The sequence below is a fragment of the Melopsittacus undulatus genome, chromosome 11 (genome assembly GCF_012275295.1).
Source record: "Melopsittacus undulatus isolate bMelUnd1 chromosome 11, bMelUnd1.mat.Z, whole genome shotgun sequence".
Lineage (NCBI taxonomy): Eukaryota > Metazoa > Chordata > Aves > Psittaciformes > Psittaculidae > Melopsittacus > Melopsittacus undulatus.
In genome coordinates, this window is record NC_047537.1 from 12,574,922 (window position 1) to 12,587,660 (window position 12,739).

The 12,739-nt window shown below is 48.7% G+C and overlaps 1 protein-coding gene across 2 annotated transcripts in view; it reads left to right on the forward strand.

The window, feature by feature from the left end:
- Nucleotides 1-12,739, forward strand: part of MYH10 (myosin heavy chain 10) — a 93,365-nt gene that overhangs the window by 25,005 nt on the left and 55,621 nt on the right. For both annotated transcript variants that reach the window (XM_034067867.1, XM_005141404.4), the window contains one exon: nucleotides 5,889-5,916. In XM_034067867.1, coding sequence (XP_033923758.1) covers nucleotides 5,889-5,916 — 28 coding nt within the window. The remainder of the gene's footprint in view (nucleotides 1-5,888; nucleotides 5,917-12,739) is intronic.

Below are 12,739 nucleotides of genomic sequence, written 5' to 3' on the forward strand. Positions count from 1 at the left end.
ATACCTGTGCTGAGTGCTGTGGGGCCAACCATGCCTGGGGCTTGCCTGACCCCTGCTATGCTTCCCCTGGTAATTATTAACATCCTTTGCATCCAGGCAGCAAGTACAGCTGGACTCTGGCTCTTGTCATTTAGCTCCCAGCTGTTAGAGTGAGGGATACAGCTGCTTTACAGGAAAACCCCAAACCAAACAACCCACATCTTTTGTCCACGAGTAGCAGGAACACCTCTGCATCGCTGCCTCTCCCTCACACTGGAAAGGTGTTTTCTCAGCCCTTCCCTAAAGAGCTGTGATGGGATGAGGGGTGATGGGTTTAAACTAAAAGAAGGAGATTCAGGCTGGATGTGAAGAAGAAATTCTTTACACTGAGGGTACTAAAACCCTGGCACAGGCTGCCCAGAGAGCCGGTGGATGCTCCATCCCTGTAGATGTTCAAGGCCAGGCTGGATGTGGTTCTGGGCAACCGGATCTAATTAAAGATGTCCCTGCTCATTGCAGGGGGTTGGACTGGATGCGCTGTGAACATCCCTTCCACCCAAACTATTCCACGAGTTTCAAAAGACCTGGAGGTATCTTGGAGTAATGAAACAAAGCACACAAGAGAGGCAGGAGGGAAATCCTGGTCTGTCGGTGGTTTGTGGCAGTTCAGCCTGACAGGCTTTCTGAGACTGCTTTCCAGGTAGAGGAAATGGAGTAGACACCATCTGTGTCTTGTATCGTGCTTTATGGGGAATTCCAGATGAACACAGAGCTGGGAGTTGGAATTGATTTAAACCAGTGCTGCTGTTGGCATTGGGCTCAAGGGAGAGTCCTGACGTAATTCTTCATGGACTGGTGTCTGAGCAGCACTGGGGGCTTGCAGCAGGTTGTGGGAATGGTGTCTGAGCACTGCAGCAAAACCACTGGATCCTCCTGGGGAGTGGAGCGCACCTCAATTTGATCTTGCTTCTAGTGTGAATTAGTGTCACCCATGGGAGGGCAAAGAGAGGTTCTGCAAGGTTATTGCCTGCCAGCTTCAAGACAAGAAGACTTGGATGTAAAAACTGACCAAAGATGAATAGGCTGATGATAAAGCAAGGAGAGAAAAAGGTAAATGCAGCATCAAGGTACACTGAGGGATGGTGTTCCCCTAAAGAGTCCTTGAGCATTTCTGACCCCCAGAGGCTCATTCCTGCTTTTAGGAGCATAGTGCAATGATCCTTCTCATCTTTCTTGAAGATACCTGTGCTGTCTCCATCCTTCTAGTCACCTGAGACCTCCCAAAGACATGAACCTGACAATGATATTGTCCAGCTCCTTTAGCACTGGTGAATGTAGTGCATAGAACCCCAGACTGGTTTGTGTTGGAAGGGACCTTAAAACTCACCCAGTTCCTATCCCTGCCACGATCAGGGACCCCTTCCACTGGAGCTGCTTGCTCCAAGCCCCTGTGTCCAACCTGGCCTTGAACACTGCCAGGGATGGGGCAACCACAGCTTCTCTGGGCACCCTGTGCCAGCGCCTCAGCACCCTCACAGGGAACAGCTTCTGCCTAAGAGCTCAGCTCAGTCTCCCCTCGGGCAGGTTCAAGCCATTCCCCTTGGCCTGTCCCTCCAGGCCCTTGTCCCAAGCCCCTCTCCAACTTTCCTGCAGCCCCTTTAGGTACTGGAGCTGCTCTCAGGTCTCCCCTTCAGGAGCCTTCTCTTGCCCAGGCTGCCCCAGCCCAGCTCTCTCAGCCTGGCTCCAGCTTCAGCCCTCGCAGCAGCTCCATGGCCTCCTCTGGCCTCTCTCCAACAGCTCCAGGTCCCTCTGGTGCTGCTGCCCCAGAGCTGGATCAGGGCTGCAAGTGAAGCATCAGATTCTTTGGGCATGGTCAGGTTCCTTAAACAGTCAGTCCTGGTTTGATTAACTGCAGATGTTGTGATTTGGGATGTCAGCTTGGTAGTGCTGGCGAGTGACACTCTGTTCCAGAAGTTCACTGGAATGTTTAATGGGTTCCTGTTGGCAAAATACTGACCATGATTCTTTGGGCTGCCCTTGTCTTTTGGTGAAGTTGCAGAATGTGCATTGAGGAGGGGATGACTAAGCTGTACACAGCAGAGATTGTTGCACAACTGGAGATAGAGGTGAAGTGTAGGATAAACAGCGCTGTTGCAGCAATCCCTTGGTTCATGTGTGTCAGGATACACTTGTTCTGCAGTGAGGTGGGTGCTCAGCAGACAAACTTGTGCCTGTCACTCTTGCCCTTACGCTGGTTAGAGGTGTTTGTTGCACAGCACTTCATGGTGTTAAGTGTTCGGTGATAGTTTATGGGGTAACCAGGCAACATTTTAGAGACAAACACAAAATCTAAAGGCATGCTTGATCTCTGTAACCAGATCTCTTCCTGTGTTTATCAGTCCAGTGGGACTGAGCTTGGTGTTGAGGAATGGCAGATTGTCAGATAACCCACGAGCTCTGCAATGCTGTGTAGCCTTTGTGCCCCGGTGCTGTGAGTGCTGTCACAGCAGCAGAACCTGTACATCATGGGCACGTCTCTGCTCCAGGCATTGACCCATTTTCACTAAACTTGTCAGGAATTCAATTTGCAATGTCCTTGAATAGGTGGATATTTGAGCTTCTTCACCTGCAGCAGAGGGCAAATACATGGCGGACCTTCCAAGCCTGGCATCCACAACAAACAAGGCTGTTGAGTGGGGAGCCAAACTGTTCTTGGTTTATGCTCCATGGCACCTGGGTGTTTAATATTGTCTAAAAATAGACAAGAACCCTCCAATCCCACTGTGCTGCTGCCTCTTTTTAGAAAGACAATTCCTCTTGTTTGAGAAATAGCAAAGAAGTTGCTGCTTCCACCCCAACAAATGCAGCAACCATTGCTCTGTCTGCTGCAGAAATGGGGCTGGTGTTTTATTGCTGCTGAAGAGGTGCTTCGTGCTCTGGAGAGAGAACAGAAAAGCTGTGTCAAATAGAATTATCCACAAGAGCCTTGTGCTTGCCTTTGGGGCAGGACAGCCTTTGATGTACCTGCAAACAAGAACCATTTTACCTGAGGCTGGATGTGCAGCAGCCCATGGCTTGCTCTTCAGCTGGAGTTGGGGAAGCAGGGCAAGACTTCCACATTAACCTTTTTGTCTCAGCACACTTACTTCATGTTGTTACTTAAATGAAGGCTGGATACAAAAGGGAAGATGCTTAAGGAGTGGTGGGGTTGTGAGAGAGGCAATGTTTGTATGGAAGCTACTGTGTTTGACAAGAATCATAGGTGCTGTTGAAGCAATGGGAGATGGGTTAAACCCGACAGGAGGTAATACAGGTGTGGAGTTGTTTTAATAGATGTGTGTGTTTGGTTCAAGCTCAAGAAACGGCTTTCCAGTTGGGATAGCTCCAGTTGGCTTCTTCCATTCATTAATGGGATAAAGGCAGACCTGGGCATTTGCGGTACTTAAATTATAGTGAAAGGGCAAGTGGAGCAGAGACAGTTGTAGAGGGTGGGCAGCCCTGTACTTGTCAGCTCTGTTCTGTGTTTGCAGTGCCACTGCCTTTTGAGTTTTGGTCGGAAACTTGAAGACAGATTCTTCCTCTTCTGTTTGATTATCTTGTATCAATCTATGAATGACTCCAGTGTGACCACAGCAGAACCAAGTCAGGCTTTGAGAAGAGCTGCCTTGTTAAATACAGTAACTCTTTTGTAGGCAGACTCTATAGCTTTGAGCTAGGACTTTACAGAACATCCTGCTTGAACCAATTACCCAACAGCGTATTGAATGTACATCTGGAACCTGCCCTGGAGTTAGCAGGGGGTTTGTTAGGTCTAGTCAGTTAGGAGGGGAAAAAAGCTTCTGTAGTTTGGTAAGGAAGGGATGTGGGATAATGTTTTGTGTTCTGACAGTCCAAACTTCATGTATTATATATACATAGAAAGGGAAACGTCGGGGTCTGTTGGTCCTGGAGTTTCAAGCCAGAAGACAGGGCAGCTCTCCTGCAGCCAAGCAGCAGGGTGGTTTGTGGAGTTGCCTGTTGCTGTCCCCAGAGTACATCCCTCACAGCAGGTTTAAGGGAGTGTCGGCCTTCAGAGCTGCCATCTTTCTTGTCCTTCTTGTGTTCTGGTCATTCTCCTTAGCTTCTCTTCAAAGCTTCTGGGAAGTTCAGTGCTGTACACGTGAGCTTCCCAGATGTAGCTGCTGCTGCTGCATCAGCGAGATGTCTTTGGCTCTGCAGCAGGAGGTGTTCAGCACTGGTGCATCTGGCCTTGGGGTGCAGGAGTCTGCTGTTAGGTGTAAGCAGGAGGAGAGCAGGAGTGAAAGAAATGCTTTGATGTCTAATACTTGACCATAAATGGGAGATTTGGGTTAGATATAAGGAAAGAGCTCTTCCCTGTGAGGGTGCTGAGGTGCTGGCACGGGGTTCCCAGAGAAGTTGTGTCTGCCCCATCCCTGGCAGTGTTCAAGGTCAGGTTGGACAGAGGGGCTTGGAGCAAGCTGCTCCAGTGGAAGGGGTCCCTGCCCGTGGCAGGGGCTGGAACTGGATGAGCTTTAAGGTCCCTTCCAACCCAACTGTGATTCTATGATATGGATGATGGGTTTGCTTCACACCTATGAATCAGGTGGGGAAGCTGTCTGTTAATCCTGCTCTGTGTCCTAGAAGGAATGCTGATCCTCGCATCACCCATTGCTGTTTCCATGGTCAGTCAGTGTTGTGGTCAAGCAGAAGGGTGGCAGAGAGTCCAACGTGTAGTCCTGAGCTTCACCCCTGAGCAACATAAAGCTTGGTTTCATTTATTATAATGTAATCCCTTACAAATTACCCATTGGAATGGAAAACTTGTTTGAAGTTCTGAGCTTCAGGAGGTTGTTGTGTGTGCTTGGAGCCAGTGGCCAGCAGCTGAAGTGTGAAAGCAAGATCTGCTTGATGCACACTTCTGAACAAGCTGTTGACCTCATTGAAAGCCTTGGCTGAAACAGGGGGTGGAGATCACCTTTGACCTTCTGCAGGTGTCTGTGAATGTTTTATTACAGAGATTTTAATAGAGAGTGTGGATTTTAATAGGGTGTATGATGTTGAAATATTCTGTAGGACCCTGTCATTATGGAGCACCTCTGGCAGGGTACAACTGACCTGCAGGCATTCCTTCCAAAGGTCACGCATGTGGCAGTGGGTGGCACAGAAGTGCTGAGGCTGCCTCTGCTCAGTGTTTCCCTGGGTGTCCTTTGAGAAGGCTTTAATGACTCAGCGAAGTTATGGAAGCACTGCAGGCTTGCAGCTTCGTTTAAAAAAAGAAAACAGAAACCTGTAAAGCCCTTGCTTGGGGATGTCAGTGCTGCTGCCAAGTGTCTGCTCATTGCTGTTGTGTACTCGAAACTCTGTTCTTACTTAATGCTTACAGATTTAAATGCTTTGATTCATCTGGGAAAGGTTCATACACAATAAAAAACATTGGGGCAGCTTTATCTGAAAATCACAGCTTGGTTTGGGTTGAAGGGGCTTTAAATCTCGTCCAGTTCCAACACCTTCCACTGGAGCAGCTTGCTCCAAAAGCCCCTGTGTCCAACCTGGCCTTGAACACTGCCACGGATGGGGCAGCCACAGCTTCTCTGGGCACCCTGTGCCAGCGCCTCAGCACCCTCACAGGGAATAGTATAAAAACTTTATTGTGGATGATTGTTAAATTCGACCCAGATTTTGGCTTTATTATCTGAAATGGTGAAACTTTTAGGAATGTCTCAGCTGTTGTTTGAGGGGGGGTATATGTATGTGTGACCTGGGACTTTAAGGGGAATTATTAATATTGTTTGAGAGAATCCTTACAATTGTTAAGCTAAGTTTTGAAACATTCCTTAAAGGAAAGTGTTTTGCAAATTCAGGAGAGTGCAAGCAATCAACCTGTAACCATGTTTGTTCTTGTTTTTCAGACCGTGAGGACCAATCCATTCTCTGCACGTAAGTGAACACTTTTCCTGTGGGCACTTCTGGGAATCTGAGTTGTGGAAGGGGTCTTGGATACAGCTCTGGAAATCCACCCTTGGCCTTTAACCTTGACCAGCAGTGCTTGGTGGTTAAAGATGTGGCATGAAGCGATATTTAATGTGGGGGTGTATTATTTTAATACAGTCATTCACCTTATTGAAAGCTTTATGGGCATGTTCTTTAAGAAGTGCAATTGAGATGTCAGATCTGAATCGGAAACAAAAAGCTCTAAGAAAGGAACATCTGCCTGAAATGCTGGTCTGTAACCATTTGAAGGGATGTGAATTGGAAGTTGGTCTGGAAACCCCATTGAGCAGCAGCTTAGTGCTGGATCTGCTTCGCGTAGAGAGCTCTGAAGCAGCTGACACCAGCATTTTGCTATGTGCACTTGCAGTGGTCTCACCCAGGACCAAACTTCTCGCTTCAGCTTAGCTTTCCCTGTGCAGTGGTGGGTACTCAGAGCATGCCTGCTTCCAGCCGTATGACAACACTGCTGAGCTGATCTGTCTCTGGGCTGCTGTTCCATGGGATCCAGTTTCCTGGCCTGCGCAGGCTGTGTCTCTGCAGTCTCTCCTACTGCACTGGGGGTTGGCAGCCAACATCAGCTCATCCAGGGCATGAAGCTGGCAGAGACCTGACCCTGCCACAGAATGATGCTTTTCAGCAGTTCCATTCTCAGAGGGGTAAGCAGTAGCCTGGAGCAGGAGGGATACCATGCAGGAGGGTGATGTCCCTGTTGGCAGAAGTCTGCGCTTAGGATGGTTCATCTGTACTGTGAAATCACACTTGGGTCTGTTCTGAAGCTGCTTGCTGCAGTGGTGGGTATAATCTGGCATCTAACATGGATAGAGGGGAGGTTGGTACCTCCCTGACTCCACCTGGGTTATGTGGCTGAGGAACACGCTGTGTGGCAGGCAGTGTGTGCCGGCTGCACTGAGGACATTGCTGGTGAGCATGCCTGCTTCCCAAAATAGCTCCATGGTCAGAGTCATTGCTGGAAGAGACCTGGGCTCAGTTTCCTTCTTGACTTGAAGGGATTCAAACCTTCGTCTCCTGCTTCCGACAAAATTGCCTTAACTCCAGACTCTGCAGAAGGCTGAAGGTGGATCCTTCCAAGACACACTTTTTTGAACTATGGGTACTATGAATGCAAGATTCGTGGGGCCTGAGGACACAGAAGCAAATACAGTTCTGTAGCCAAGATAAAAGTTAATCCAGTTAACACAGGCTTGTCTACATCTGTGGTTCCTGCTCTTGGTAGGACTGCTGTTTTCATGTGATGACTACTACATGTGCAATGTACAAAACAGCCCTCAAAGCAGGGATGGGATCCCAGGGTGAGAAGAAAGGCTTTGTTCTTGTGTGTTTGTGGGTATTTCAACAGTATGTGCTTGCTCCAGGGGAATTTTTCTGAAGTAGCTTCATGTTTGATGCCTATACATGAACCTTGCCCTCCTTTACATGGTCAGTAGAGACCACAGAGGCTGGAATGGCAGTGCTGCAGGATTTCGGGAACGTCTGATCTGTTCATTTGCAAATGGGAATGCCTTTAAGTTCTCCTGCCTTTAGTTTTATTGTTACCTCACCTGTCAGGTCACCGGGAGCTTTGATCCTTCTGTACCAAATAGACAACTGAACCCTATTTTATATCTGGTACCACACACTTCAGCACAAAGCATCTGCATGTGGGGGTAGGTTCCACACCCTGGCTGGGCAGCTGAGAAGCTGCTCACTGCACAGCCTTTACAGAGAGAAGATTGCTTCCACACAGCGAGGGGTGAGGAGTGGACGTGTGTCCTTACAGCCAGGCCTCAGAATGGGACCACATCCGCTACTGAGGACTGGGGCTGATGGGGACTCTCTGAGTACAGGCTCAGATGCTGAGCCTGGGGACATCTCTTCTGCAGGACATGTAAGTGTCTGGTGACAGATCTCCCCTCCATGCAAGGTTTCAGCAGCAGTGGATGATGCAGCTCTGAAGGATTTCAACACTGGCCTGGAATCTGATCACAAAACTGAGTCCTGGAACTATCAGTACCGTGCCCTTGGGCTGGTTTTGTTACCCTGGAATTCAGTGTCTTTGTTGCACGCATGGTAAAGGCTACACGTGACAGAAGAGTGACAGAACCTTTATAAAGCTGGATGTGACCAGCAGATTCCCGGCTCTCTTGCCTGCCTTGTTACTTTAACTGGGGTTTCCTGCTGAAGCAAGGTTAAAAGGATCAATGTCACTGAACACTGTTCACAAGGAAATACAAGTTTACTCAGTAATTTGAACAGATCCGGAGCCTCAGAATTATCAAGGGTGAGATATCAAATCTCCAGACTGGATGTACAGGACCAAAGATCTTAGCTTTTTGAGAATATGACAGCAGATGATGTGATGGAAGCGGGGATCCGTGGTGGTTTTGTTGCCATGAAGCTGAACACTGAAGTTCCATCATAGCCCAGGAGACCTTGCTAATGCTGCCTAACCATCAGCATTATTTAGACCCTGACTGTAAGAAGGATAATAAAAAAGGCTTAACCAGAGTGCTGCTCAGGTTAATAAACAGTTGCCTCTTAAAGCAGGTTTGTCTTAAGCAGTGTTACAACTGAGTCCAGTTCCGAGAGAAGAGTCATCAAACCCACTTGTGTTCCCCTCGTGTATCTTTTGAACAAGTAGACTCTGAAGGCAACTGTGGGTTGTGGTGCTGCCCCGATGTGGCTTCCACCAGGGAAGAGCTGTATCCTTGTGTCAGGTTTGTGTTGCATGCTCAGTACTTGACATCTGGCTGGGATGTTGAATCCTCTTCATGAATGGGACAATGGCAAACTCCCTTGTGTAGCAGACTAAAGGGAGGTCTCATGTTTTGATCAGGAGGAGGCCAGTGTCCAGGGACTTGTATTGCATTGCTGTTTCTGGGGTGAGGAGGTAAACTCTGTGTGTGTCCCTTCCATGCCACTGGAAGTACAGGTCTTAGACTAAGTCAGGAATAAATAAGGTGGAATGAGTGTGTTTTAACCGCATCAACAGGTGGTTTCAGAACCTTTTTTGTCAGTTGAGGCTTAAGACATCTTCTCACCCCAAACTTGGCTCAGGACCTGGATCACCCGGTTGACCCTCATCTTTAGTAGAGCTAAAAGTCCTCATTTTCTGTTCTCCATAGGATGGTTCAAGCTAGCTAGTGAGAAAGCAAGCATCCCCTGACGTGTTGGGTGGACTATTGTGGTGTGCCTGTCATTCTGTCTCTGCCGTGACCCTAATTGTCTCCAAGATGTCCATAGAGACCTGCCTGATGAAGGTCCATCTGGGTAGCATCTTCACCTATCTCCCTACCTCTAATTGATAAAGTGTCCTGGGTTTTTGCCTCCCATGGCCAGATCAGTGCTCAAGTAATAATATGTGAACAGCACCTTACCAGGTCTCTGGACTCATCCCTTTTTTCCTCTTGACAACCGGAGTGCTGTTCTCAAGGGCATTCTTGGATTGGTGCTGGGGCCAGCCTTCAGGTTTGGATTTGGCTCTTCCTCTTCAGGGACCATCTCTGCACTGTTTCCTGGTTCTACCTTAGTGAATGTCTGATCCATTCCTACTTTCCCTGGAAAATCTTTAAACACTCTTATTATTACCTCATTTGCAAGATGAACTGAAACTTTTGATCCTTCTGGACTCAATAGACAACTGAATCCTGATTTTTATCTGGTACACGTGGTGGTTTTGTACCCTAGGCCTGAAAATGGGTGGCTGAAATCTGGGGTTGAGGCTGTTCATTGTTTCCCCCTGTCTGGATCTTTAGGGAATACCAGTCCCTGACAGGCTGCAGTTCCCTTCCTGCAGCCGCTATTCTAGGAAGCAGGGAGCTGTGTTCAGACATGGCATGAAGCTGCAGGGTGGTTAGCGTGTTCTCTAACATCACACACTGTGTGCATGGATGACTCTCCAAGCACGCCTCTTCTCATGTCTCAGTTCTGAGGGTAGTGGGATTACTTGGAGGTTTCCTGTCTCAGCTTCATCACCTGCTGATATTCCATGAGGAGTTCTGCATGAACTGGTGATCTGGAAGTTTGGAATATGTTCTCAAAGTCAACTTTAACACCAGGAGAGGAGAAATCCTGTGGCTGCTGCGTTCCCTGGGTGCTTGTCTCAGCAGAACATCTTGTCCTTCAGTGAACATGGGAGCTGGTTCTTCAGGAGGGTATTACAGTGCCAGCTGCTGGGACTGTCATTCAGTTCTCCAGTCCAGACCTGGTGACTGACACAGGTGAATTCCTCTCTTGCTGCAGAAATAAGAGTTGTCTCTGAACACACAATGCGGTGCCTCCACCTTTTTCTTTTGTCTCCGTCTGTTCTCTTCCCTTTCCACCCTCGATCCTTTAGGGAACCAAATATAGACACCTGCATTGCCACGGAGACTGCTGAACAGGGCTTTATTCTGAGCTAGTGGCAGATAATGTGCAGTGACTTCCTTGCTTCTGCTCCTCTTTGTTTCACTGTGCCCCCCACCTTTCACCCAACCATGCCTCTGCCTGTGCATGGTTAATACCTGAGCCCCAGGGACACAGTTGAATGAAATTTCTTATTATGGACAGGGTTTTCTTGGGGTGAACCAAGAGTCATTTTTCCATGTTCATTCTGCTCTGGTGAGCCCCCACCTGGAGCACTGCATCCAGCTCTGGAGTCCTCAGCACAGGAAAGACATGGAGAGGGTCCAGAGAAGGGCCACAGAAATGATGTGAGGGATGGAGCACCCGTCCTGTGAGGAGAGGCTGAGGGAGCTGGGGTTGTTCAGCCTGGGGAGGAGAACTCTGGGAAGACCTTATTGTGGCCTTTCAGTTCTTAACAAGGGCCTATAAGAGAGATGGGGAGAGACTTTTCAGCAGGGCCTGTGCGATAGGATAAGGGGTGATGGGTTTAAACTGAAAGAGGAGATTCAGGATGGACATGAGGAAGAAACTTTGTCCAAGGAGGGTGATAAAACGCTGGCACAGGTTAGCCAGAGAGGTGATGGATGCTCCATCCCTAGAGACATTCAAGAGCAGATTGGATGTGGTTCTGGGCAGCCTCATCTAGTTGAGGATGTCCCTGCTCATTGCAGGGGGGTTGGACTGGATGAGCTTTGAAAGTTCCTTCCAACCCAAACTATTCTATGATTCTGTGTCCAGAAGGACTCATGTCTGCTCCATGGATCAATCCTGCTTTGCTCAGGTTAGTAATGATGCAATTTCCTATGTACCCTTGGCCTTCTACTTGAGGAACCCTCAGTTGCAGGCACAAACACCTGCAGTTCCAAGCCCATGATGCAGGTGATCAGATGTAGGTTATTGCCTGCTTAACAGCAAGATGGGAGCAGCTGAGCGACCACTGATGGTGGTGATTCCTTTTTCTCTGGGCAGTTGGCTGCTTGGCTCTTGGGCTGCCAACCACTGACAGCCTGTCAGTCAGGTGCTGCAGCTCCCATGGCTTTGTGAGTTAGCTCCTCAACCTTCCCAATAACAAACAAGCTCCAAACCCAGCACCTCTCTGGGGAAGCTGGGCTTAAGCCTCATCACCTCCCTTGGCTGGAGGGCAAGTGAGAACTTATTTCAGATCTTTCCTTTGTGAATTATTTGTTTGCTGAAAAGAAAGGAAAATATGTTATTGCAGCAGCTTCCTGGGAGCAGCCTCCATTAACCCGGGATCCATTGAAATCAATCCCAGAAGAGTGATGCTGACTTTGCCACGTGCACTCATCTCGTGGGACACTTGACTCCTGTAAGATGAGGAGTTGCATTGGATGGATTTGCAGGCTGTTTCCTTGGGGAAGATGCTGCTGCGGACTCTTTCCTGCAGGTTGTTGCTTCTCTTCAATTGCTGCTGTTTGTCAGTGTTAGCCTGGGCTGTTCTCCAGTAGGATGGTTCCTGCTGCTGGGGGCTGTTGACCAAGAGGAAGACATTTCTGTTGTGGAATCTGAGAAACATTCTAAGAATATTGGGGCTGTTCAGCCTGGAGAAGAGAACCTCAGAGCAGCGTCCAGTGTGTGAAGGGGGCTACAAGGATGCTGGAGAGGGACTCTTCATCAGGGACTGTAGTGATAGGACAAGGGGTGATGGGTTCAAACTGAAACAGGAGAAGTTCAGGTTGGAGATAAGGCAGAAGCTCTTCCCTGTGAGGGTGCTGAGGCGCTGGCACAGGGTGCCCAGAGAAGCTGTGACTGCCCCATCCCTGGCAGTGTTCAAGGCCAGGTTGGACACAGGGGCTTGGAGCAGCTACTCCAGTGGAAGGTGTCCCTGCCTGTGGCAGGGGTTGGAGCTGGAAGAGCTTTAAGGTCCCTTCCAGCCCAAACCATTCCATGTTTCAAGCCTTCCCTGGCTCTGTTGTTCAGCTGCAAGGCAACTGCTGGGAAGTCAAACATGAGAATGTGCTGCCTGGCACTTTTTTGAGCTGTTACAATTCTAGGTTGGAGAATCTCACCACAAGCTTCTGGGATTCTCAAAACTGAGGCTGGGTTTGATAAACAGTTATTTGGCAGCCGCTTGCAGGCCCACATGGGTATCTGATCTGCACTGGCTGCAGTAGGAGTGGTGGGGTGTGGAGGGAATAGAGCCTGTTTAGTAAAGGACAACAGCAGCAAATACCAAGCATTTTTGTATACAACCTCTGGCTGGAATCCAGCTTGTAACATTCCCTGAACAACTGTGCAGAGATGATGGGAAGCATCTAGAGAGAAATAAAGGAGCTATAAAGCAGCAGTGTGAATAGTAAAGCCGATTAGTGACTCTTCTGCACTAACTCAGACTCTCAGTTATACCTCTGTTTCAGCATGTTAGGCAGGT